We start from the raw sequence: 27,613 nt of genomic DNA, 5'->3' as shown, positions 1-27,613 counted from the left end.
CATATGGTAAGGTAAAGCCATCATAGTCCCAGATGATCATAGGCTGCTTTGCTGCTTTTCCCATTGAAGGGCAGAGCTGACTGGAGGTGACTTAACCTAAGAGTCACCGTACCTCAGGCGAGGGGCAAGGTTGAGAAGGTGGGGCCTTCATGAATAATCTTAGCCGGTACGGGAATTGAATCCGTGCTGCTGGGTTCACACACAGCTTCACACACCAGGTGTCTAACCAAGTGAGCTGAACACAAATCCTAAAATGTTGTTCTCAATCTGTGGGTGATACTGGCAATGCCACAATTACATCTTATCCTTAATTGCGTTGCGAAAGCATGGTTGGCCTTCTCCTTGAACCACTGCAGTGACCACCACAATATTTACCCACTAGCAGTGAAAAAACTGTGATAGGTCTGTCATCATGGTGCGTGACTGGAGAGGAACACAGCAGTAGAAGTAAATCATTCATCCCTTTGAGCCTGTTCCGCCATTCAAGTAGAACATTGCAGGCCTTTATATCATAGGCAACCCCACATGGTTTACACATTATTGATCCACTCAGCAAATTACCTTTGCAAAGAGAATGCAATTAAAAATAACAAAAATAAACACAAGCCAATGTTATTTTGAAGCCAACAAAGTACTATTGTTGTGCCTTCGCTTGTGAAATGCCTGGCACCACATGCCCAAGCTTGAAGCACTGTTAATGCCCACTGCTGCCTTTGAAACTGACAAGAACATTGCCAGTGAGCAGTGTATCAGACCCTCTCTTCCAGCTACCTGTTTAGACAGATACATTGCCAAGATCTTGCACTTAACCTAACCACATAAGATTGCTAATGCCATAATGGCCTGCAATGATCTGCTTGAATGGTGGAACAGGCTCAAGAGGAATGACCTACTTCTGTTGCTGTGTTGCTAATGAAATTTGAGATACCAGCTCTCAACCAGTATGAACAGGTTGATTGCTTCGATACAGTTCTGGTGCCAATGTGGGGCCTCCTGTATTGCTACTTTGTGAGCAACAGTTGATAGTAGACGACAATTTGCTGAGAGAGGGTGAAGGGTTCCTTATCCGTTCATTCAAAATAAAGATGTTTAAAATGATGGTACTAAGGATGGCACAAACCCATAGATAGACCATTGCAGTGCACGGTGGGGTTATAGGGCAGTTGTTTGCATTCCCCAAACTGGAAAATCCTCCATCTCTTCTGATATGTCCGGAGAAATAAAGAGCATCGAGAATGTTGTTCAGCTTCTGAATAGGAGGTGGCATGATCCCTGATGGTGCCAGAATATGGATGGCCCTCAGACTGCTGATTACATTTTAAAGAAGCAACTTGCATTCATATTGTGCCTTTCATGATCTCGAGGTGTGGCGAAGCACTTCATCACTAATTAAATACTTTGACAAGTGTAGTCACAGTAAGAAACGCAGCAGCCAATTTGCACACAACAAGGTCTCCCCAATAGCAATGTAATACTAACCAGATAATCTCCTTTAGTGATGTTGGTTGAGAGTTAACGTTGCCCAGGAGGCTGGGCAGAACTCTGCTGCCCTTTTTCAAAGTATTCTACGTGAGAGTGCAGATTGGACCTTGAGTCAACGTTTGATCTGAAAGACAGCATTCCCGACAGTGCTGCACTGGACTGCAAACCTAGGTTATGCCTTCAAGTGTCTAGAGTAAGAATATCTTCTGACCCAGATGCAAGAGTGTAACCAAGTGAACCAGAGCTGCCTAATTACTTTTGCTAATTTTTTGTTTAGGTGGGTGCATTCTGGTGACCTTTGTGCTCATTGCCACACCAAATGCAGTGTTGATCAGCTCTCCCAGGTAACAGTGCATTTTAAAGTGTGATACTGTTTTTTTTTGTATTGTATACAGTGCAGCAGACATCACACACCACAGTTTGGAGGTTCCAAACAATTGACGTTTAGGTTATAAATACACCTTTGCTTTTGTCTCCATTAGGTTTGGTTTCAGAATCGACGAGCAAAGGAGAAACGATTGAAAAAAGATGCCGGCAGGCAGAGGTGGGGCCAATATTTCAGGAACATCAAGCGATCCAGAGCAAGCTCCAAATCGGACAAGGACAGCATCCAGGACGATGGGGTGGCCAGCGATGCCGAAGTGTCCTTCACAGGTCGGTGTCTGATAGTCAAGTTGGAACTGAGTTTTAATTGCCCCAGAAAATAAGTGAACCCAACAATGAAAACTTTTGGACTATTAGTCTAACATCAGCATTTCAGATATATGGAGAGATTGGGATTGTTCGAATCTAATCAAAAGTATGTCAAGAGGAGATTTAATAGAGGTCATCGACATTTTGAGGGGTTTTGATAGAATGAATAAGGGGAGATTGTTTCCACTGGCAGGAGGGTCGACAATCAGAGGACACAGACTTAGGACAATCAGTACCAGACCAAACAGGGAGACAAGGAGATTGTTTTCATTACCGAGCAAGTTATTAGGAAATGCAAAGCACTATCTGGAAGGAAGCAGACTCATTGGTAACTTTCAAAAAGGAATTGGATATATATTTTCAAGTGGAACATTTGCAAGGTTGTGAAAGAGAGTGGTGGAAGTGTGGAGCTAATTAGATTAACTTTTCAGGGAGCTGGTACAAGCACAATGCGCGGAATAGCTTCCTTCTAAATAACTCCAATGCGCGCGACAAAGCTTACTCCCTCCCATGACTAACTCTCCTTCCCGGATTGTTGGATTTTAATATGTACTTGTTATTCTTACATGTAGATGAACACTCAATGTCAGACATGGGCCATGCGAATGGGATGTACAGGAGCTTGAATGACAGCTCTCCAGGCCTGGGCAGGCAGACTGCAAGCAATGGAAGCTTCTCAATCGATGGCGTGCTCTCCCAGGATCAGTACCACGACCTGAGGTCCAACAGCCCTTATGGTGTCCCTCAGTCACCAGCTTCTCTGCAAACCATCCCACCCCATCCGCCCCTCATGTCCGGCCTCGTGTACCAGGACACGGGCTTGGCCATCCTGGCACAAGCAGGGGGACAAGGTATGAGCCAGGCCATGCGCGTCTTAGGAGCAAATGATCCCAGTTCGGACCTGTCCACAGACAGCAGCGGAGGCTATCCTGATTTCCCGGCCAGTCCGGCTTCCTGGCTGGATGAGGTGGAACATGCACAATTTTAACAGCCATACACACGCCCCCTCCTCTCTCTGCCTCTTCCCTCTCTCACACACACACCCTCCTCTCTCTGTCTCATCCCTCTCTCCCTCACACACATACACGCCCCTCCTCTCACTGTCTCCTCCCTCTCCCTCACACATACACACACACCCTCCTCTCTCTGTCTCCTCTCTCTCACACTCACACCCTCCTCTCTCTGTCTCCTCTCTCACACACACACTCCTCTCTCTGTCTCCTCTCTCACACACACACCCTCCTCTCTCTGTCTCCTCTCTCTCACGCACACCCTCCTCTCTCTGTCTCCTCTCTCTCTCTCACACACACACCCTCCTCTCTCTGTCTCCTCTCTCTCACGCATACACACACACCTCTCTCTGTCTCCTCTCTCTCTCACACACACACCCTCCTCTCTCTGTCTCCTCTCTCTCACACACACACCCTCCTCTCTCTGTCTCCTCTCTCTCACACATACACACACACCTCTCTCTGTCTCCTCTCTCTCTCACACACACCCTCCTCTCTCTGTCTCCTCTCTCTTACACACACACACACACACCCTCCTCTCTCTGTCTCCCCCCTCTCCCTCACACATACACACACACCCTCCTCTCTCTGTCTCCTCTCTCTCACACTCACATCCTCCTCTCTCTGTCTCCTCTCTCTCACGCATACACACACACCTCTCTCTGTCTCCTCTCTCTCTCACACACATCCTCCTCTCTCTGTCTCCTCTCTCTCACACACACACCCTCCTCTCTCCGCCTCCTCTCTCTCTCACACACCCTCCTCTCTCTGTCTCCTCTCTCTCTCTCACACACACACACACAGCCCCACCTTTAAAAACAGTCCCTTTCCACCCGAAGGGAGAACTGAAACAATCGGCCATCCACCAGGGACTGGGAACTCCAGGATTGTCCCTTTCACAACTGCCCACACGTCTCTCAGCAACACTGCAACGTTCGCCCCAATTTCGCCTCTTTTTTGAAAGGCAAAACGTCTATCTGCGGCAACGGGCTGTTGAACTCTGCTGGATTTTAAACATTCGCTGTTCAGCGTGAAACGAGGAAAGTGTTTGAAGCAAGTGAACAGGCTACACCCGTGGAGAATCCGAACTCAGCTTCCGCCACAACTCGTAGACATTCCGATTTTGCTGTTCAGTTACCAAGCAGCACACACACACACATACTGAAACAGGGGCTGACCCAGCCGCCCTGTGTGTTGTATGAAACCTACAGCCCTGAGTTACAGAGTCTCTGATCATGTTGTGCTCTTCAAAGCATCACGGTGCTGGAATCCTGAGCGTTTAGCCACACAGAGGGGTTTGACTATCTAAGAAAATGCCTCCCAGCGGGGATTGAACAAAAGAGCGGGTGTGCAGGGAAAGTCTCTGAATGTTAAACGGGCGGATATAGTCCATAATATATAGAAACATTCACTCTCATTCGGAGGCTCGAGGTTTACTGTTGGCACGTGGTCGGTGGCACAATAGGCAGACGTGCTTCACACAAGTGAGGCCTGTGTGTGGGATCTTGCTGTGTGCACACCAGCTGTCGACGAGTCACCCCCCCCCCCCCCCCACCGTTACAGCAGCGACTGTGCTTCAAAAGCACTCCCCCCCCCCCCCCCCCACCCCGCCCCACACCACACACACACAGACACCTCCCCACTCCCGGGCTCTGGGACTTTCCCCAGGCAAAGTCTTTCTCTTGAACGGCAGCTCATTGGGTAGGTGGCGTGTTGTATTAAATGTGTTTAATTGTGGCCAACTCTCACCTCCAAGCTTGTGTCATTTTATTTTCTTTTATTTAAAAAAATTTTTTTTGGGGGGGGAGGTTTATTTACCAATTGCACTTTGCAATATCTGTTTGTTGCCAAATATACATTTCTCCCAGCACCCTAACCCTCACCTCCCCCCCTCCTGGACTGGGAGGGAAAACGACCCGAATTTCTGTAAAGTGTATTTTTATTGTGGATAAAGGAAAACGGTCTCTTTAGTGGTATTTTTAGGATTTAAAATAGTGTTGCGATTTTAGAGAAAAAAACACTTTAAAAAATGCAAAAAAAACCAAAACAGGGAACTGTAGTCGATGCAACATTTTGTCAGCGGGAGTTATACTGTGTAAAGTGTTTTACATATACAGATTGGATATGGAAGTTATTACAGGTCACGTGTAAATGTGTTACTGTCTTTTATTTATTCTTTCTGAATGATCAGTAAGACAAATCTTTAATAAATTTATCAGCTAAAATTAACACGGCTTGTGCAGAGACCGCTGTTTTGTTTGGTGCTGGTAATCTCAAATATAGACAGGAAATGTTGGGAATGTTCAGCAGCATCTGTGGAGACAGAAACAGAGTTAACGTTTCAGATCTAAATAGAGATATACGATGGAGCCGTTTAAGGTTATGTTCCTCGTAATCCCGCATTTCAGAGGCTTCACTCTATCTGGAGTGATTTTGATGAATTCAGTCCCGTATTTGCCATGCAGATCCCACGCCAGAATATTAGCGTCCTTTTATTGCTCTGTCGGATCGAGGTAATCCCCATCACTTTACATCCTCTCACAGCAGTAACCCAGCAGTGGCGAGTCATGAATACTGGTTACATCTGACAACCTCCACTTACTATCTATTTATTATATACGGCATGTAAAGCTCCCTACATCCTCAGAATGATAATCCAATCATGGAACTGGTTTAGCACACTGGGCTAAATCGCTGGCTTTGACAGCAGACCAAAGCAGGCTGGCAGCACGGTTCAATTCCCGTACCAGCCTTCCCGAACAGGCGCCGGAATGTGGCGCCTAGGGGCTTTCACAGTAACTTCATTTGAAGCCTACTTGTGACAATAAGCGATTTTCATTTCATTTTTCATTCATGGGAGGCCGCTCAGCCCATGGTACGTCTGCTGGCCCTTAGGCAGACCCACTCCCATGCTCTTTCCCCATGGTCCTAAATGTATTCCTTTCCAGGCATATATGCGATTCCTCTTTGAATGTTCTAGCTCGAGCCACTTGCCGCTCCATTCAGACAGCACATCCCAAATCATAATGCATTGCATTTACATCAAAATCCTCTTTCCCCTCCGGAGCTTTTGCCAGTTTATTTCACATCTCTGTCCATTCCATACCGACCCTCGGTGGAAACCTGATTCTCCTTACTCATCCTATCAGAACTTACATAAAAGCAGGACAAATAGGTCTTCTTTCATTTACCCCCATCCCTGGTATTATTCTGTCCATCTCCTAAGAATGAGTGAAGGAAGGAAGGTTATAAATGAAGATCAGTAGCCTAACAAATAGGTTTTAAGGAGGTTTATGAAGGAGGGTGTTGGTGGTGTGTGGGTGCATGTGTGAATGTGTGTGTGAGGGTGTGTGTGTGTGTGGGGAGGGGTGCTAAGATGAACAGGTTTGAGTTAATTTCAGAGTCTGATGCCATCACACCCGGTGTCAAGATTTACATAACCTCAGATGACCTTCCTGCGACATTCACCAATCCCGAATACTCTCTGTCCCAATATTCCGTGGGGTTTTCCTGTCACCTGGAATTTCACCAGCAGATGGAGGCTAATGAGATCATTGTGGAAATGTGTTCCATCCGGTACAGTGGAAGGGTTAAGGGATTTGCAATAAATGGGTGAGACTCGAAACGAAGAATTCAGATTTGGGGGAAATGTGTGACCAGTTTCCGGTCAAGATAGTTAGCAAAACAAAACCATACTGTTCGAAATGATGGTTACATTGTACATTTTGCACCGGTATAAGATCCAGACTTCTTACCCGATAATGGAGGAAAGGTCACTGATGAAGTAGCTGGATGTGGTTGTACCTAGAACATTACCCAGAGGAACTCCCACAGGGATGAATTGACACGGAGATGATTGGCCTCCAACAACCACAACTATGTTCCTTTGTGCCGGATATGACTATTCTTTAATGTTACACTCATTCAGTGTCCAGAGGAGGTTCACAAGAATGATCCCTGGAATGAATGAATGATGAGCAATTGAGGACACTGGATCTGTGCTCGATAGAGTTTAGAAGGATGATCTCATTGAAACTTACCAAACACTGAGAGGCTTAGATAGAGTGAACGTGGAGAGGATGTTTCCACTAGTCGGAAAAACTAGATCCTGAGGGCACAGCCTCAGACTGAAGGGACGATCCTTTAAAACAGAGATTAGGAGGAATTTCGTCAGCCAGAGGGTGGTGAATCTGTGGAACTCATTGCCGCAGAAGGATGTGGAGGCCAAACCACTGAGTGTCTTTAAGACAGAGATAGATAGGTTCTTGATTAATAAGGGGATCAAGAGTTATGGGGAGAAGGCAGAGAATGGGCATGATTGAATGGTGGAACAGACTCAGTGGGCTGAATGTCCCAATTCTGCTCCTATGTCTTATGGTCTTCAATATCTTGATGTCAATGAGAGTCCCTCTCATCTTCCCTCCCACTCAACAATGTAGCATCCACAACCCTCTGGGGTAGGTAATTCCAAAGATTTGAGTGGCATGCTTTCTCCTAATCTCAGTCTAAAATAATTGGCCCCTTACCCTGGAAAAGGGTCTCCATGTTCTAGATTCCCCAGCCAGAGGAAACGGCCTATCAGGGTCTACCCAGTGAAGCGATGCCAGAATTGTGTGTGCTTGCATGAGATCATTCTCATTCTTCTAAACTCCAGAGACTCTCAACCCAATTTCCTCAGCCTCTGTTCATGACCAGCTGCCCTCCCAAAGTTCCAAAGAAGAAAGTTTGGAAGGTGACTGTTGCGAGGTCAGAAATACTGCAGCCAAGTTGTGCACAAACAGCACTCTGACAAGACCAGATGATCAGTTTTTTGGTGACATTTGACTGAGGGACAGGTATGGGCTAGGCAAGCAGGGTGAACTCGTCTGCTATTCTTTGAAATTTACATAGAATTTACAGTGCAGAAGGAGGCCATTTGGCCCATCAAGTCTGCTCCGGCTCTTGGAAAGAGCACCCTACCCAAGGTCAACACCTCCACCCTATCCCCATAACCCAGTAACCCCACCCAATACTAAGGGCAATTTTGGACACTAAGGGAAATTTATCATGGCCAATCCACCTAACCTGCACATCTTTAGATTGTGGGAGGAAACTGGAGCACCCGGAGGAAACCCACACACACACGGGGAGGATGTGCAGACTCCGCACAGACAGTGACCCAAGCCAGAATCGAACCTGGGACCCTGGAGCTGTGAAGCGATTGTGCTATCCACAATGCTACCGTGCTGCCTACGTGGCATGTGGCTAGTGGCATGGGATTGATCACCTCGACCTGAGAGCCGTGGGGCCCTGAGGTCAACATTTCCCGTCCAGTGCAGCCCCCCTCAGTACCGCAAGCAGAGTGTCAGCCTTGATTTTCGGACTGGAGTCTCTGGAGTGGAAATTGAACTCAAAACTTTCTGATTCCGAGGCCAGTGTAAAATGTGATTTTTTTATCAATGGTTAGTGCCATTTTGTTGGGGGGGGGGGGGGGGGGAGATGGTGTCAGCGAAGAGAATTTGATTTAAAAATAAACTCATTACTAATCTGTGTTTTGATCATTGGATGTAATTTGATTCCTCTGTGGAGTTAAATCAAGGGTTTAAAACTTCAAATCATTACTCCCAACCTCCCAAACACTGACCATGTGGGTTATATGCTGATATTATATATAATTAAATGCTATTCTTGTTCAATTCATTCCGTTTTGCAGCGGAACTTTCCAACCAAACTCAGAGAAAACTCAGATTCAAAAACAGCTTCTTCCCCGCAGTTACCAGACTCCTGACGACCCTCTTATGGACTGACCTCATTAACACTACACCCTGTATGCTTCACCCGATGCTGGTGTTACGTAGTTACATTGTGTACCTTGTGTCCCCGTATTATGCATTTTCTTTTTTTCCCTTTTCTTCCCATGTACTTAATGATCTGTTGAGCTGCTCGCAGAAAAATACTTCTCACTGTACCTCGGTACACGTGACAATAAACAAATCCAATCCAATCCAATATGGACACCATCAAGGAAAAACAAACTTTTTAGCGTTAGGGCAAAAGGAAATATATATTCCTGTCATTACAATTGAAATATACCTCCAATCCTCAAATCAGGATTTGAGAAATGTTTTAGAAAGAGATCCCCCTGATTGGTCAAAATATGTATTGGTATGTGGAAATTATTGATTTGGGATTTTTGAAGTGTATTAAACCCGGAATAGTGTTGAAATGAAATGAAATGAAAATTGTCACACAAGCTGGACGTGGAAAGAATGTTTCCTCTTGTGGGTGGGTCCAGGACTAATATTAAAATTGGGGGTCGCCCTTATGAAACAGAGATGAGGAGATTATTTTTAGGCTGTGCCATTTTGCCTGGGAGAGGCAGTGGAAGCGGAGGCAGAGAGTCCTGAGGGAGTTAGATCCTTGTTGGTCAAGGAATAGAGGGTGGGGGGCGGGGGAAGGTAGATGAGAGAATGTGGAATTCAAAACACAAACAGATCAGGAATGGCGGAACAGCCTGGAGGGGCCGAATGGCCGACAGCCATTCCTATTCCGTGTGTTCAGAACGGGGGGAGGGGGGGGGGGGGGGGGGTTGAGCTCAGAGCGGGACTGCGATCAGGGAATCGCTGGGTGCGGGTTTAGCCACATTTATGGAAATGGTTAGAATAAACCTTCGGTTGAAAATCCCAAATCTTGCAAAGTTTTTGAAATTTTAGGATGTTTCAATCTGTGTCGGAACCTGAGGCGCCTCTGTTGAATTTCACTGGACGAGTTTCCCATTGGTTCGGGTGAAAGTGTCTCAATCTGAGATTGGAATTTCCCCCATGTCAGAATTTTCGGCAGATTCGCTTCCCATTCATCTGTATGTGTCTGGGTGTATGTGTCTGGGTTTATGTGCTTCTGGGTGTGTGTATGTATGTATGTGTGTGTATGGGCGTGTGTGTGTGTCTGTGTTTCTGGGTGTGCGTGTCTGTGTGTGTGTCTGTGTTTCTGGGCGTGTGTGTGTGTCTGTGTGTATGTGTCTGGTTGGGTATGTGTGTGTGTATGTGTGTCTATGTATATGTGTGTGTGTATATCTGTGTGTAATGTGTGTCTGGGTGAGGGTATGTATGTGTGTTTGCGTGTGTATGTGTGTCTGGGTGGGTGTGGGTGTATGTGTGTGCGCCTGGGTGTGAGTATGTGTGCGTGTGTGTCTGGGTGTGTTTGTGTGTGTCTGGGTGTGTTTGTGTGTGTGGTGGGTGTGTGTTAGGGTGTGTGTGTGGATGTCTGTGTGTGTCTGTCGGTGTATGTGTGTCTGTGTGTATGTGTGGGTGTGTGGGAGTGTGAGGGTCTATGTGTGTGGGTATGTCTGTGTGTATGTGTCTGTGGGAGGGTGTGTGTGTGGGTGTGTGTGTGTGGGTGTGTGGGAGGGTGTGTGTGTATGTGCGTGGGTGTGTGTTTGTGTATATGTGTCTGTGTGTGTGTGGGTGTGTGGGAGTGTGTGAGGGTGGGTGTGTGGGGGTATGTCTGTGTGTGTGTGGGTATGTCTGTGTGTATGTGTCTGTGTGTGGGTGTGTGGGAGGGTGTGTGTGTGTGAGTCTCTGTGTGGGAGGGTGTGTGTGTATGTGTGTGTGTGAGTGTCTGTGTGTGAGGGTGTGTGTGTATGTGTGTGTGGGAGTGTGTGTGGGGTATGTCTGTGTGTGTGGGTATGTCTGTGTGTATTTGTCCATGTGTCTGTGTGTGGGAGGGTGTGTGTATATGTATGTGTGTGGGTGTGTGTCTGTGTGGGTGTGGGGGGAGGGGGTTTCTGTTATATTCGGTTACATGAATCCGTTAATCTTTATCAGGATGGGTCTGGTCCAGTTTTGCTGCGCCTCCGATTTCTGTTTGCTCGGCCTGCGGATGTTTCACAACAATCCGAGCGCTTCTGAACCGCGATAAGCCCCTGGACAAAATCAAATCCCTCCCTCGGATAACAAACCTTTTGAAAACTCCCTTTTTTTTAATTGAACGAACGAGCTTAACCAAAAAAAAAAACCTCCACTGAGGCAGCCAGTTTGGCTATTAGACTAATAGGCGGCTTCGATGTCAAGGGAGGGGTCATTCGATCTGCCCAAAACTGTGTGACCAGCACAACCAGCCAAACATGACATTTCGAATCATTCAGGTAAAGCCCGTTTCTAATCGACTCATTCCGCCCCGCCGGCTCTGAACTGCAATTTCTCTGTTCCGGGACAGCGCAGGTGGCTAAACCTAAACCTAAACTCTCCCAACCAATGAGTTGGGACAAATAAAACAAGATGGTTATAATCCCCTGAGTGAGAGGACCGTTTGTGCAGCGGGGTTGCTGAAAGGGGACATTTTTACAGCGAGGTTAAACTCTCCCTTTAACCCATTGATGGCTTCCCAACACCTTTCTGTCATTTTAAAATCGTCGATGCCCCCAAAAGAGCCGGGAGTGAGATAAACCACCAAATGCACATTGACCCCACATGAAAACACACAGGGAACACGCTGCCAATGACACCGTACACGGACACACACATAAATATCTGCATACTAGCATGGCAGAGATCTACATTTAACCAGAGGGATAATAGACCGCTGGTACATACATATACACCGACTTTGACAGATATACATAGCACGTATCCACAAATATAACCATAGACCCAGAGGTAAATACACAATTACAAATAACGACATTAAAATGATCAGCTGTAAATATAACCACTTAATAATACAACAGTACACACAGGACAGAGTGTAAGAACATTGCGACATCGATACATAGGCTGCGAGAGATGTACACGGGCTGGGGGAGGTGTACCCGGTCTGGGGGAGGTGTACACGGGCTGGGGAGGTGTACCCGGTCTGGGAGAGATGTACACGGGCTGGGGGAGGTGTACCCGGTCTGGGGGAGGTGTACCCGGGCTGGGGAGGTGTACCCGGTCTGGGGAGGTGTACCCGGGCTGGGGGAGGTGTACACGGGCTGGGGGAGGTGTACACGGGCTGGGGAGGTGTACCCGGTCTGGGAGAGATGTACACGGGCTGGGGGAGGTGTAATCGGTCTGGGGGAGGTGTACCCGGGCTGGGGGAGGTGTACCCGGTCTGGGGAGGTGTACCCGGGCTGGGGGAGGTGTACACGGGCTGGGGGAGGTGTACACGGGCTGGGGAAGGTGTACACGGGCTGGGGAGATGTACCCAGTCTGGGAGAGGTGTACACGGGCTGGGGAGATGTACCCAGTCTGGGAGAGGTGTACACGGGCTGGGGGAGGTGTACACGGGCTTGGGAAGTTGTACCCGGTCTGGGAGAGGTGTACACGGGCTGGGGAGGTGTACCCGGTCTGGGAGAGGTGTACATGGGCTGGGAGAGGTGTACACGGGCTGGGGAGGTGTACCCGGTCTGGCGGAAGTGTACACGGGCTGGGGGAGGTGTACCCGGTCTGGGGGAAGTGTACACGGGTTGGGTGAGGTGAACACGGGCTGGGGGAGGTGTACCCGGTTTGGGAGAAGTGTACACGGGTTGGGTGAGGTGTACACTGGCTGATAGAGATAGAGAAATACAGCACAGAACAGGCCCTTCGGCCCACGATGTTGCGCCGAACTTTTGTCCTAGGTTAATCATAGAATTTTGGACAATTTTGCATGGCCAATCCACCCAACCTGCACATTTTTGGACTGTGGGAGGAAACCGGAGTACCCGGAGGAAACCCACGCAGTCACGGGGAGGATGTGCAGACTCCACACAGACAGTGACTCAAGTCGAAATCGAACTTGGGACCCTGGAGCTGTGAAGCAATTGTGCTATCCACAATGCTACCGTGCTGCCCTTAAGAAGTTAACCTACACTCCATTATTCTACCCTAATCCATGTACCTATCCAATAGCCGCTTGAAGGTCCCTAACGTTTCCGACTCAACTACTTCCACAGGCAGTGCATTCCATGCCCCCACTACTCTCTGGGTAAAGAACCTACCTCTGACATCCCCTCTATATCTTCCACCATTTATCTTAAATTTATGTCCCCTTGTAATGGTGTGTTCCACCCGGGGGAAAAAATCTCTGACTGTCTACTCTATCTATTCCCCTAATCATCTTATAAACCTCTATCAAGTCGCCCCTCATCCTTCTCCGTTCTAATGAGAAAAGGCCTAGCACCCTCAACCTTTCCTCGTATGACCTACTGTCCATTCCAGTCAACATCCTGGTAAATTTCCTTTGCACCTTTTCCAAAGCTTCCACATCCTTCCTAAAATGAGGCGACCAGAACTGCACACAGTACTCCAAATGTGGCCTGACCAAGGTTTTGTACAGCTGCATCATCACCTCACGGCTCTTAAATTCAATCCCTCTGCTAATGAACGCTAGCACACCATAGGCCTTCTTCACAGCTCTATCCACTTGAGTTGCAACTTTCAAAGATCTATGAACATCGACCCCAAGATCTCTCTGCTCCTCTACATTGCCAAGAACCCTACCGTTAACCCTGTATTCCGCATTCATATTTGTCCTTCCAAAATGGACAACCTCACATTTGTCAGGGTTAAACTCCATCTGCCACTTCTCAGCCCAGCTCTGCATTCTATCTATGTCTCTTTGAAGCCGACAACAGCCATCCTCACTATCCACAACTCCACCAATCTTCGTATCATCTGCAAATTTACTGACCCACCCTTCAACTCCCTCATCCAAGTCGTTAATGAAAATCACAAACAGCAGAGGACCCAGAACTGATCCCTGCGGTACGCCACTGATAACTGGGCTCCAGGCTGGGGGAGGTGTACACACGCTGGGGGGGTGTAAATGGGAAGGGGAGGTGTACACAAGCTGGGGATGTGTACACGGGCAGGGGGAGGTGTACATCGGAAGTGGAGGTGTACACAGGTTGGGGGTGGTGTACACAGGTTGGGAGCATTGTACACGGGCTGGAGGAGTAGTGCACAGGCTGGGTGTGGTGTACACGCGCTGGGAGAAATGTACATGTGCAGGGGAGGTGTAAACGGGAAGGGGAGATGTACACAGGTAGGGGTGGTGTACACAGGTTGGGAGCATTGTACACGGGCTTGGGGAGGTGTACCCGGTCTGGGAGAGGTGTACACGGGCTGGGGGAGGTGTACCCGGTCTGGGAGAAGTGTACACGGGTTGGGTGAGGTGTACACGGGCTGGGGGAGGTGTACACCGGAAGGGGAGGTGTACACAGGTTGGGGTGGTGTACACAGGTTGGGAGCATTGTACACGGGCTGGAGGAGTTGTACACGGGCTGGGAGAAGTGTACACGCGCTGGGGAGGTGTAAACGGGAAGGGGAGATGTACGCAGGTTGGGGGTGGTGTACACAGGTTGGGAGCGTTGTACACGGGCTTGGGGAGGTGTACACGGTCTGGAGGAGGTGCACACGGTCTGGGGGAGGTGTACAGATTGGGGGAGGTGTACACAGGTTGGGAGCGGTGTACAAGGGCTGGAGGAGGTGTACACAGGTTGGGAGCGTTGTACACGGGCTGGGGGAGGTGTACACGGTCTGGAGGAGGTGTACAAGGGCTGGAGGAGGTGTACACGGGCTGGGGGAGGTGTACACGGTCTCGAGGAGGTGTACACGGGCTGGGGGAGGTATACACGGTCTCGAGCAGGTGTACACGGGCTGGGGGAGCTGTACACGGTCTGGAGGATGTGTACACGGGCTGGTGGAGGTGTACAGGTTGGGGGAGGTATACACGGTTGGGAGCGGTGTACAAGGGCTGGGGGGGGGAGTACACGGGCTGGAGGAGGTGTACCGGTTGGGGGAGGTGTACACAGGTTGGGAACGGTGTACACAGGTTGGGAGCGGTGTACAAGGGCTGGGGGAGGTGCAGCCAAGCAGTGTTAACGCTTTCCATGAAGGGCGGGGTTCTGTGCAAATCGACATTTAAAAACACATTGATTGCGAAACGTTTGGTGACACAAACACACAGACACGGAGTGGGTGGTGAAGTATGTAAACGGGGAGAGGCACAGATTGACACAGCCCATGTATTCATGTCACTTCCCCAAACAATTGTTTGTGTGGTTTGCATTTATTGCATTGCAAACAGTATTATTTTCTTTAATATTCCGTTAATTGATGCAAAAATATCATTAGAAGCTGGGGGGAAAGTCAGCTGGCAAATTGACATATACACACACTCACACACACACACCCATATATACAGCATAACCAGTAAGTTACACACTACATAATCACAGAGACACGCAAACATCTAGAGAGGCCACCCTCACAAAGAACTTCAGCTTCGAGACCTCACACATACATGCAGAGATTTGTAGGCACTGTTAGCAAATGACAAAAAGGCCTCCACAATTTTCTGAATATATTGAAGTTCTCTCTATTAAAAATCGTTGCAATTGTATTCGGAAGAATTGAACAAAGGCTTAAGTCTAAGGTGTTCTGCTTAAGACCAGTTGCACTCTGATATATGTCCCTGTTCTCGTTTCGCAACGTTTCAAGCTGAAGTTGACTCTCTCATTTCACTGACCTGGAACATCCTGCTTGGTATCTTATCATCAAATTATCCTAAATTCCAAATTCAATCTAAGGAAACCGGTTTTAATGGGGATTAACTGAGTGAGTTTGTGCTTCCTGTGGTCAACCCTGAGCGAGTGTGTCTATACATGAGCTTATGTGTGTGTGAATGTGTGAGTGTGTGCAGGCGAATCTGTGAGTGTGTGTGCATGAATGCATGTGTGTATGGGTGAATGTGTGTGTACGTGAGTGTGTGTGTGTGTGAGTGAATGAGTGTGCGTGCAGTCTGGATTGTCAGCAATCATTGAGGCGTCCTAGGAATAGGGACACACGGGCATTTCGCCCAAACTGAAACCGCAGAGAAAACAGGCAACAAATAAACACCCGATTGGTGAAGCTAACATTTGCAACAAAAAACTGAAAATGCTGGACAATCACAGCAGGTCTGGCAGCATCTGTGGAAAGAGAAGGGAGCTAACGTTTCGAGTCTGTATCAATGTTTCTCAAAGCCATAACAGTCGAATCAATGGAAACGTACTAGAACTCAGGATGAAATAGGTGAGATTCTTTCTCCCCGGGCATTGTGCAGCATTTTGGACAGTTTGCAATATCCATTACCCATTACCCACCCATTCACACCTTCTATCTCAGCCAGCTCCTCTCCACACCTCCTTTGTCTGGGTTCCCCCGTTACAGGGTGTTTTAAAAGACCAACGAACCCTCATCCCTCTCCGGAAATACCGGTAATTAAACGTTTGAATTAAGAGATGTTGGTGTTTTAGTTCATCAGAGATAGCCCCCTGTCTGAATAACAAAAATCCTCCTGTCAGCTTTCACCAATATTTCGTTTAATCGCTTCAATGCAGAAGAATTGTTGCGACACATTTATTTAATTTAAACAACTTCTGGTGGGGTACGCGACTTCCCTGGATTACAACAGCGAGTGTGTGTCGAAAAAAATAGTTTCATTGTTTGTGTGAAGTGCAGAGGCCGCGCAACAGAACCGCAAGTTCTTCCCTTTTCATTCCGACGCTTTCTATATTTCTTTCTCACTCTCTCTTATTTCTTCTTTCCCCTTTCTGCGTCCTCTCCTTCTTGTCAAGCCTCGCACCTGCAGGCTGTGTGGAACCCTGCACCGGCAGGATTGAGTCTGAAGGTGTATTTCAGAGGCTGTGCATTAGCTGATCATTAATCTCTCTGCTCTGCACTGTTACCAAGCACTGTTTAGTGGGCGGCCTGCCTGAACCTGGCACCCCCCTCCCGGGGGCTGAGAGAGCTGATTTCCCCCGGGGGAGTGGGCGGAGAAGGGGGTGGGGACTCGCGTTTTCAACTTGCTGCTACTGATTCGAATGAATATGCAGAAACTATAATCCCATTTACATTTCAAAAATTAAAGGCGGGTTTATGGTAGGTCAGGTTAAGGGGTCATAGAAATCATTGAATTCACAGTGCAGAAGGAGGCCATTCAGCCCATCGAGTCTGCACCGGCCCTTGGAAAGAGCACCCTACTTAAGGTCACACCAGGGCAGCACGGTGGTGCAGTGGTTAGCACTGCTGTCTCACGGCGGCAAGGTCCCAGGTTCGATCCCGGCTCTGGGTTACTGTCTGTGTGGAGTTTGCACATTCTCCCCATGTTTGCGTGGGTTTCGCCCCCACAAGTCAAAGATGTGCAGGGTAGGTGGATTGGCCATGCTAAATGGCCTCTTAATTGGAAAAAACGAATTGGGTACTCTAAATTTATTTTTAAAAAACTTAAGCTCACACCTCCACCGTGTCGCAGTCCATCACCTTTATATTTTTTTCTGGTAGAATGTATCATTCGTTTGAGAATGATACTGTGATTGGCATTATTTTACCACAAATCCAGGAACAGAGGGCTGGTTTAGCTCACAAGGCTAAATCGCTGGCTTTGAAAGCAGACCAAGCAGGCCAGCAGCACGGTTCGATTCCTGTACCAGCCTCCCCGGACAGGTGCCGGAATGTGGCGACTAGGGGCTTTTCACAGTAACTTCATTGAAGCCTACTCGTGACAATAAGCGATTTTCATTTCATTTCATTTCAAGACATTATAATTGTCACCAGGATAAAAAGAAAGGTAGGAAAGTGCGTATTTCTTTGGGGCAGCAGGGTAGCATGGTGGTTAGCATAAATGCTTCACAGCTCCAGGGTCCCAGGTTCGATTCCCGGCTGGGTCACTGTCTGTGTGGAGTCTGCACGTCCTCCCCCTGTGTGCGTGGGTTTCCTCCGGGTGCTCCGGTTTCCTCCCACAGTCCAAAGATGTGCGGGTTAGGTGGATTGGCCATGCTAAATTGCCCGTAGTGTCCTAATAAAAGTAAGGTTAAGGTTGTTGGGTTACGGGTATAGGGTGGATACGTGGGTTTGAGTAGGGTGATCATGGCTCGGCACAACATTGAGGGCTGAAGGGCCTGTTCTGTGCTGTACTGTTCTATGTTCTATGGTCTAGCCCATTCGGCCCATCCAGCCTGCTCCACTGATCATGGTTCAGTGTCTGCCTCCACAACCCCACCCCCACTATTCCCATATCTCTTAATGTCATTAGTATCCTGAAAGATCCTTAAGGGTCTTCACAGGGTGGGTGTGGAAAGGATGTTTCCTCTTGTGGGGGAGACACAGGGGAGGAGAAATGATTCCTTGGGGGGGGGGGGTGAGTCGTTGAAACTGGTTTCCTCAAAAGGCTGATGGAAGCAGAATCATTGAATATTTGTAAGGCAGAGCTGGATAGAAATATAGAAAATAGGAGCAGAAAGGGGCCATTCGGCCCTTCGAGCCTGCTCCACCATTCATTATGATCATGGCTGATCATCCAACTCAATACTCTAATCCTGCCTTCCCCCCATATCCTTCGCCCCACGTGCTATGTCTAACTGCTTCTTGAAAACACACAATGTTTTGGCCTCAACTACTTCCTGTGGTAACAAATTCCACAGGCCGACGACTCACTGGGTGAAGAAATTTCTGTCCTAAATGGTCTACCCCATATTCTCAGACTGTGACCCCTGGTTCAGGAAACACCCACCATCGGGAACTTCCTTCCTGCATCGACCCTGTCTAGTCCTGTTAGAATTTTAAGGTTTCTATGTGATTCACCCTTTCATTCTTCTGAACTCCAGCCAGTACAATCCTAACCGACTCAATCTCTCCTCATATATCAGTCCCGCCATCCCCGGGAATCAGTCTGGTAAACCGTCTCTGCGCTCCCTCTATAGCAAGATTCTTGATAAGTAAGAGGGCAAAAAGTTATTGGGGATAGGTGGAAATGTGGCAATGAGGTTACATTCAGATCAGTTATGATCTTAGTGAGTGACAGAACAGGCTCGAAGGGCCGAATTCTTATGTTCACATGCAAATCTTCCAATTTCTGTTTTGAACATACTTAATGACTGAGCTTCCACATCCCCCTGGGGCAGAGAATCCCAAAGATTTAGCACCTTCCGAGTGAAGAAATGCCTCCTAATTCCTACCCCTAATTCTGAGACTGTGTCCCCTTGTTCTGGGCTCACCAGCCAAAGGTAACATCCAATCCACACCCACCCTGTCGCATCCAGGAACAATTCACAGTTTCAATGAGATCACCTCTCATGGAGTTGGGGGAAAGTAAAATCATTTTACTGATGTACCCCTTTGAGTACATATCCACAGATCGCTAAAGGTGACAAGGCAGGTATATAATGTGGTTAAGAATGCATTTGTGAATATTGCCTTTACTAGCCAAGCCATGCAATATAAGAGCAGGGAGGTCATATTGGAGCTTTATAAAATGCTGGTTAGGCTGGAGTACTGTGTGCAGTTCTGGTCACTACATTATAGGAAGGATGTGATTGGATTGGCAAGGGCATAGAGAAGATTTACCAAGATGCTGTCTGGGCTGAGGGTAGGCTGGGGCTGTTGGAGCAATGAAGGTTGAGAGGGGGCCTGATGAAGGTGCATAAGATTATGAGGGACAAAGATAGGATGGATAGGAAGGCACGTTTTCTATTGGTGGAGGGGTCAATAACCAGAGGGCATAAATTTTAGATACGAGGTAGAACACTAAGAGGTGAATTGTGGAGAAACCTTTTCGCTCAGTCTGGAACTCACTACTTGTAGCATTTAAGAAGTATTTAAAGATTCACTTGCCCTGCCATAACCTCCAGGACTGTGGGTCAAATGCTGGAAACTGGGATGAGTGTAGTCAGACCGGTGTTGACTGGCATGGACACAGTGCATCGAATGTCCTCCTTGTGTGCTGTAAACATTTATTAAAATCTTCCCTGTTAATGATCTCCCTTTTGCTTCAAGTAATCCTTGCTCTGCCTAGCCATGGCTAATGCTGAAGGATGTTAGAATAATTAATAATTCTCTCTCTCACTCTCACTTGTTGAGTTATCATCTGTGCCTAACCCACATTTTCGCAGATATTTCAAGATTTTGTCTGGTTTTATCAGTCCTACATCTTGGTTAATCTCATAGAATCGGATAATGTTATAGCACAGAAGGAGACCACTTGGCCCTTCGGTTCTGTGCCAGCTCTCTGTAAGAGCAACTCAGCTGGTCCCACTCCCCTGCCATTTCTCCATCATCCGGAAATTCTTTACAAATCAATGATTCAACTCCCTTTTGAAAATAATGGTTTGAATCTGTCTTCACCACAAGCTCAGGCAGCACATTCCAAATCCTAATCGCTTGCTGCATAAAAGTTTTTACCTCAACTGAGGTGTGTCTGTGAAAAAGTCAGTCCTTGAAAAGTTCACTGACTTTTCCGACTGTTATGATTCTCTATTTGTAGGGCAGAACGGTGGTGCAGTGGTAGCACTGCAGTTTCACGGCACCGAGGTCCCAGGTTCGATCCCGGCTCTGGGTCGCTGTCCGTGTGGAGTTTGCACATTCTCTCCCCGTGTTTGCGTGAGTTTCGCCCCCACATCCCAAAGATGTGCAGGATAGGTGGATTGAAATTGCCCCTTAATTGCAAAAATGAATTGGGTACTCTAAATTTATATTTAAAAAAAAATGATTCTCTATTTGAAAAGAATGTTGCTGTGCATCCTAACCTAACCTAATGCTCTTTAACCAAGGCATAAACTCACATAAAATTGTGCAAAATGATGTTGGGCTTGAGTTCGACCCCATCGTGCACAATATTGAGGTGGGCGGACATGGGTGGAAGTCAGAGTCATGCTCACCAACAATTAAAGAGGCACTTAATGCCATTTAAAAGTCTGTTGACAGATTTTACGCTACCCGTGTAATTTTCCACTCACGACATGGACAAAATGAGCAGGTGGGGCAGCATGCTTTCATCAGATTGCCATCCAAGGGCAGGAAAATAGGTCCTCGCTTTATTTGAGAATTTGCTGCTGTCAAAGTTCAGGGTTTTGCCACAATTCGTATAATAATAATCTTTATTATTGTCACAAGTAGGCTTACATTAACACTGCAATGAAGTTACTGTGAAACGCCCCTAGTCGCCACATTCCGGCGCCTGTTCGGGTTCACAGAGGGAGAATTCAGAATGTGAAATTCACCTAACAGCACGTCTTTCGGGACTTGTGAGAGGAAACCGGAGCACCCGGAGGAAACCCACACAGACACGGGGAGAACGTGCAGACTCCGCACAGATAGTGACTCAAGCCTGGAAACCGTGGCACAGTGAAACAAGTCCTGACCACTGTGCTACCGTTCCGATTGCTGTTGCTTTTTAAGTCTGCTTAGCTGTATTTGACGACCTTATCTTCACCGGAAACTTTGTCTGAGGGTCGCAGCACAGTGCACCTTTATGTGTAAGGTACAGGTCCCTGTGTATCTCATCAGATGGGGATAGTAGACTCAGCTGGTGGGGCTTTCTCTGAAGAGGAAACCAGGGGCGTAAGGGAGAGGAGATCTAGGTGAGCGTGGGCAGAGTCACGGGGGGAGACCTTTGGAAGGAGAGGCATGTCAGCACCTCCCTGCTCACCAATGATGGATGGGTACCAAGTAGAGAGACTGAGTGTCCCATCCATCTCTCACACTGGTAGCGACTCCCTGAGTTCAATGCCAGTGTGTGGGCTTGCAGATCCGAGCGTGACCCCAGGAATGGCTGACTCTGTACCAGGAGTCGCCGCTCCTTCAACGGAGGAGGTTGTGTGTTCGGTGCTCAGCATCAACACAGTATTCAGGTTCCGCAGAGACACCTCCGTGACAGAGCCAATGGCATGCAGACCCTCGGGGATATCCACCAGGTCTCTCTGTACTTCCCACTGGACAGCCAGCATTTGCCTCCTGTTGAGAAGTTCCAGAGACTTGTCATTTGCCTCGGAGACCTCCAACTTCCAGCACACTGGGCTCTCTCTGCATCTTCCAGCTCCCCATGCAAGATGTGCCCTCACCACTATGCAATACTCATGGAGTTGATGACCTAATGCCCACCAAAGTGTCAGTATCTGCACTGGTGCTTACTTCAGAGAAAGAATGGGATGCTGGTGCATGTGCCAGTATCTTGTATGCAAAGGTTGCAGGGGATCATCAGGGTCACCGGAGACTCTTGCAGATGCTGCATCTGAGGGGGAAGACCACATATCTGTACATTTAATCATCATATAGTCACTGTGCATGCCAAGCATGCTGACGAGACAATGGAGAACTGCAACATGGGCAACATGTTGCTGTCTGGATTGGAGCATCAATGGGCACCTTTGCTGCAACAATTCCATTTCAGATGAGAGGATCCCATAATGTCTGCATTCCCGACCGTACTTTAATCTGAGCATTCTACTCGTACCTTAATCCGAGACCCTGCCTCAACACAACCACTGGAGTGAGCTCCGCAGTGGCTTCCCATCTTTGGTGCATCCATCTCAAAGTGGGTTAGGGATGAAGATTACGGGAAGCACGGTGGCGCAGTGGGTTAGCACTGCTGCGTCACGGTGCCGAGGTCCTGGGTTCGATTCCGGCTCTGGGTCACTGTCTGCATGGAGTTTGCACATTCTCCCTGTGTTTGTGTGGGTTTTGCCCCCACAACACAAAGATGTGCAGGGTAGGCAGATTTGCCACGGTAAATTGCCCCTTATTTGTAAAAAATGAATTGGGTACTCTAAATTTTTTAAAAAAGGATGCAGATTAGGCACCTAAACGCCCGTTCTTTTGCATTCAGTCGCATTATGACTTCTCTGCTCCTGAAAGGGCGGAATGGAATTCATTATTAGTGCTCCCTCTCCCTGAAGCACCATTGCAAATTGCCTCACCTCTTGAGCCATGTTGCGGGGCATGTCAGAGAGGTGCACCTCACCCTCCAATGCACCCAGGCCAAGCGTGAAGACATCCCAGCCTTGGCAACGCAGGCTTCAGTGCCAGTTCACACACACTCTTTACACCCCTGAGTGGCAGGGGGAACGGCTGCTCGATTTCCCTTCTCCACACTGTTCCATCCCTTCTCTGTATTCACCCGAGCTAATGGCAGAAGATTGTTGAACCTTTTGCAATATATAAGCCATGTGCGCCACACCACATCATGCCTGCTGACTTGGGAAGCAACCTCTGCCCATGCCTTTTTGGTGACATGCAGCGACCTTCTCTTGCCACCCCTGGGCATCAAAATGTCCTGCGTGGCACTGACCCCCTCCGCCAGAACTCCAAGGTATTCATCGGAAAAATAGGGGGTAGAGCGCCCACTAGACCTGCCCTCCGGCCTTCTCTGCTCACCAGATGCTGACATCATTATCGCAATCCTTCCATTTTCCATTGCAGAAAATTCCCTCTGCCTCCCCCACAATCCCTGGCACCCCTTAGGGTGCTACTGCCTGCAGAGCTTTTAAACCCTAAGTAGGTGGGTCCCCACTGGGTGGCCCTTAATTCTACATCCAGTACGGGGTCCCCCAACTTGCCGTACAGAGCAAGCCCGGGTTTTAGTCATCAGTCCCAGAAATCACTTGGTGACCAATGTTGTTTGGTAAGACTGGATGTATTGTGGATCTGCAAATAGACGCCAACTTCCGCAGTTACTGATGCATCCTTTAGAAAGTTTGGGCAAAATTAGAAGATCAAGAATCAGAGGGAAATGAATAAATAACATATCTCTTTCCAGGCACCTTATATTCTGCCACAATGATGTCCCACATTACTTTTCACATGTTAATCACATTTGGAGTGCAGTGGAGATTGTAACGGTTAAGGTTTCTTTGTTTTTTATTCCTTATTTAATCTAAGGGTTTGTACATCATGTCCCTGTGGACACAGTCCATTTTCTTTCTTTTTTGTCGATAAATTTAGAGTACCCACTTATTTTCTTTTCCAATGAAGGGGCAATTTAGTGTGGCCAATCCATCTACCCTGCACATCTTTGGGTTGTGAGGTTGAAACTCACGCAGACACGGGGAGAATGTGCAAACTCCACACGGACAGTGGTCGGGGACCAGGATTGAACCCGGGTCCTCAGCGTCGTAATTGCCCCAGATAATTTCCCGATAAAGGAGAGGATGTCTCGGGTAACTGCAGGAGCTGGTAATGGGCCACAAACCTGTGCAAGGTACAGCACTGAGAGCACCTCACACCCGATGACCAGATTCTTACTCATAATGACAAGGGAGTGTCTCTGCCTCATCTTTAGTTTCTGTTTCACCACAGCTATACCCCTTCCAGATTTTGGCGCGTGCCTTAGCTTCTCTAAACCATATTCCAAGAACTGCCATGTAATCAGACCTAATGATGAAGGGACAAAGGATCGATTGACCGAGTTACCAGTGCCAATGCTGGCCAGGATCCCCACCTCTCTAATGCCTACATAATTCCTGATGGACTCGGCAAAATGTTTGAAACAGCGCACAAACAAAACAAGCGAGAGACTGAGGACAGCTCTGTCTCAATCTAGATTTGAGTGAAAAACAAAGAAGAACAAAGAACAAAGAAAATTACAGCACAGGAACATGCCCTTCGGCCCTCCCAGCCTGCGCCGATCCAGATCCTTTATCTAAACCTGTTGCCTATTTTCCAAGGCCTACTTCCCTCTGTTCCCCACCCGTTCATATGTCTGTCCAGATGCATCTTAAATGATGCTATCATACCCGCCTCTACCACCTCCGCTGGCAAAGCATTCCAGGCACCCACCACCATCTGCGTAAAAAACTTTCCACGCACATCTCCCTTAAACTTTTCCCCTCTCACCTTGAAATTGTGACCCCTTGTAATTGACACCCCCACTCTTGGAAAAAGCTTGTTGCTATCCACCCTGTCCATACCTCTCATAATTTTGAAGACCTCAATCAGGTTTCCCCTCAACCTCCATCTTGCCAATGAAAACAATCCTAAACTACTCAACCTTTCTTCATAGCTAGATTCCCAACCTTCTGATTCCCACCCATTGTTTGAAACAGGGCAACTGATATTGGATTCCATTGTGGATTTCTTCCCTATTTTGGAGGTGATGTCCATCATGTACAGAATCATAGAATCCTCATCCTCATCCTCCTCCTCCTCCTCCTCCTCCTCCTCCTCTGCAATCCCAACTAACCTTTAGACATTACAGGGCAATTTTAGCATGTCCAATTCATCTAACCTGCATATCTTTGGACTGTGGTAGGAAACCAGAGCATCCGGAGGAAACCCACTCAGACATGGGGAGAATGTGCAAACTCAACACAGACAGTGACCCAAGGCTGGATTTGAACCCGGGTCCCTGGTGCTGTGAGGCTGCAGTGCTCACTGCTGTGCCACCTTGCCACCCCTAAGGTGATGCGGAATGAACAAGGCACCCCCCCCCTTACTGTGGGCATACCAAGGAGCAATGAGTGACTTCACAGGGAAATTATCCAAACAGTGGGTTTACAGGCAGCTAGAGAGAAAAAAATCTAAAAATCGATACATATTGAAAACTGTTTGCTTTACATTTGATGCTTATTTATGTAAATGCTTTTTGGCTCGATTGCTGCCCTTCCACCTCCTCCCCGAGGGGAGGTTAAGCTCTCTCAGAGCCTTGTCAAACAGTTACAGGCAGACATTAATACAAATGAATACACCTGCTAGTAAAGACTCTCCCTGGTGACGATCACCCAGTCAGCTGGAGGGATGTAAATCACTCCTGACAGTTACAATTCCCCAGGGGGTCCGGAATTAATGTAATAATTTAGTGGGAGATGAAGCAGAAACGTGGTCCCAGAGGGGCAGGGTTGGAACAGCAGGTTATTTGAATTCTGCCTGGGACCCCTCCCAGGGCATTTTAGCATTTTAGTGCTTGGGTAAGGGGCAGAGGGAAGCTAGGGGCAGAGGGAAGCTAGGGGCAATATTTCAATTATAGAAAAGAGCAGGGCAGCACGGTGACGCAGTGGTTAGCATTGCTGCGTCACGGCGCCGAGGTCCCAGGTTGGATCCCGGCTCTGGGTCACTGTCCGTGTGGAGTTTGCACATTCTCCCCGTGTTTGCGTGGGTTTCGCCCCCGCTAAATTACCCCTTAATTGGAAAAAAATAATTGGGTACTCTAAATTTATAAAACAATTATAGAAAAGAGCTGCAATCTGTGCCATAGTTGATTTAATTTTCCTTTTCGGAATTTGAATTTTTATTTGGCAGCTCTTGTATTCGTGCATTTAGTTTTAATCCATCAGAATGTTTCTGTATTAGGAGAAAGCCAGAGCAGTTTGAAGAATTAATTGCAGGTACTGTTTAATATTTTTTGCATTTGTTATCTGCAGGGTTTACACAAATTGTCGCAGATCATGGAAGGTTATTCGACAATTTCACATATATGTTATAGAGCCACTTGTGTCCATTTTGTCCCTTCCTTCAGCTCATCCGCTGCTGAAACCATCACCCTTGATTTTCTTACCTCCAGATCTAATCGTCTGAATGCCATCATGGTTGGCCTCATACCTTGCACCTTCCTTAAAATTGAGCTCATCCAGACTCCGCTGTCTGTCCTAACTCATGCCAAATCATCATCAACCATCACCCCCGTGCTCGTTGAGCTATCTTGGCCCCTGGCTTGGGCAAACAATTCCATTTTAAAAAATCCTTGTTTTTTTAATCCCTCCACAGCCTTGCTCCTCGCAGTCTCTGTAACCTCCTCCTGCACCATATCCCTCTGAGATATCTGTCCTCCGATAATCCTGGCCTCTTGCACATCCCTGATTTTTGACTGCTGTGTTTTCAGATGCCGAGGCCCTTAAGCCCTGGAATCCATTCCCTGAATCTCTCTGCCTATTCTACCTCTTGCTTCTCCTTTAAGATGCTTCTTAAAACCTGCCTCTTTAATAGAGGATTTGTCACCAGTCCTAATTTCTCTTTAAGAGATTCCGTATCAAATTGTTATCTGATTACACTCCTGTGAAGCCGTTTGGGATGCTTAAAGGTGCTATGCGAATGCAAATTGTCAGTGTAGCTGCATATAGGGTCACATATAAGAGACCCTCACAATTGTATAGGAATGCAATTGTTAAATGTTTACTCACAGTATCATAAACCAATTTAAACAGCCTAATCTCTGATTTACAGAGAATATTGGATGGTCTAGAGTAATTATGAGGTAGTAATCTAATTAAAGGCTCCACGTACTGGATCAGTTAGCAGCACGTCTGCTACTGATTCATACAGGTTATGAGTTCAAACCCTTCCACGTGCACACAGTAGATTTGAGCACATACCTGGTTGGAAGTACAATACTGTACAGAGCTGAGGGAGCGCTGTACTTGTGCAGGGATTGCCTTTTGGGTGAAATATTAAAACAGGCCCCCTGTGATTGCTTGGGTGGATGTTAAAGATTCCATGGCCCAGTTAAAAGAATCTCAGGAAGTTTATTTTCCCCAAATTGCTGATTTTCCTATTTCATTTTCTTTAAAGAAATAAAATTGTGTTGCATGACCTTCTGAAACTTTGCTGTTAAATTAATATTGACATTCAGTGGTCATGAAAAGCTTGACATAAATTCAAGTCTTTGTGTTTCATTCAATGTTCCATATGTTTTATGTATTTCATGCATTTCAGAAGGTCAGCAGCAATATTTTTGATCACTATAAG

The 27,613-nt window shown here is 47.5% G+C and overlaps 1 protein-coding gene across 6 annotated transcripts in view; it reads left to right on the top strand.

The window, feature by feature from the left end:
• Positions 1-3,298, top strand: part of lhx3 (LIM homeobox 3) — a 189,002-nt gene extending 185,704 nt beyond the window's left edge. For all 6 annotated transcript variants that reach the window (XM_038782330.1, XM_038782325.1, XM_038782324.1 and 3 more), the window contains 2 exons: positions 1,965-2,136; positions 2,748-3,298. In XM_038782330.1, coding sequence (XP_038638258.1) covers positions 1,965-2,136; positions 2,748-3,163 — 588 coding nt within the window. In that variant the 3' untranslated portion in view covers positions 3,164-3,298. The remainder of the gene's footprint in view (positions 1-1,964; positions 2,137-2,747) is intronic.
• Positions 3,299-27,613: the final 24,315 nt, after the last annotated feature.

This window comes from Scyliorhinus canicula, chromosome 21 (genome assembly GCF_902713615.1).
Source record: "Scyliorhinus canicula chromosome 21, sScyCan1.1, whole genome shotgun sequence".
In the NCBI taxonomy this organism is placed as follows: Eukaryota; Metazoa; Chordata; class Chondrichthyes; order Carcharhiniformes; family Scyliorhinidae; genus Scyliorhinus; species Scyliorhinus canicula.
The sequence above is the reverse complement of the archived record's forward strand: the minus strand, read 5'-3'. Positions and strand labels throughout refer to the sequence as shown.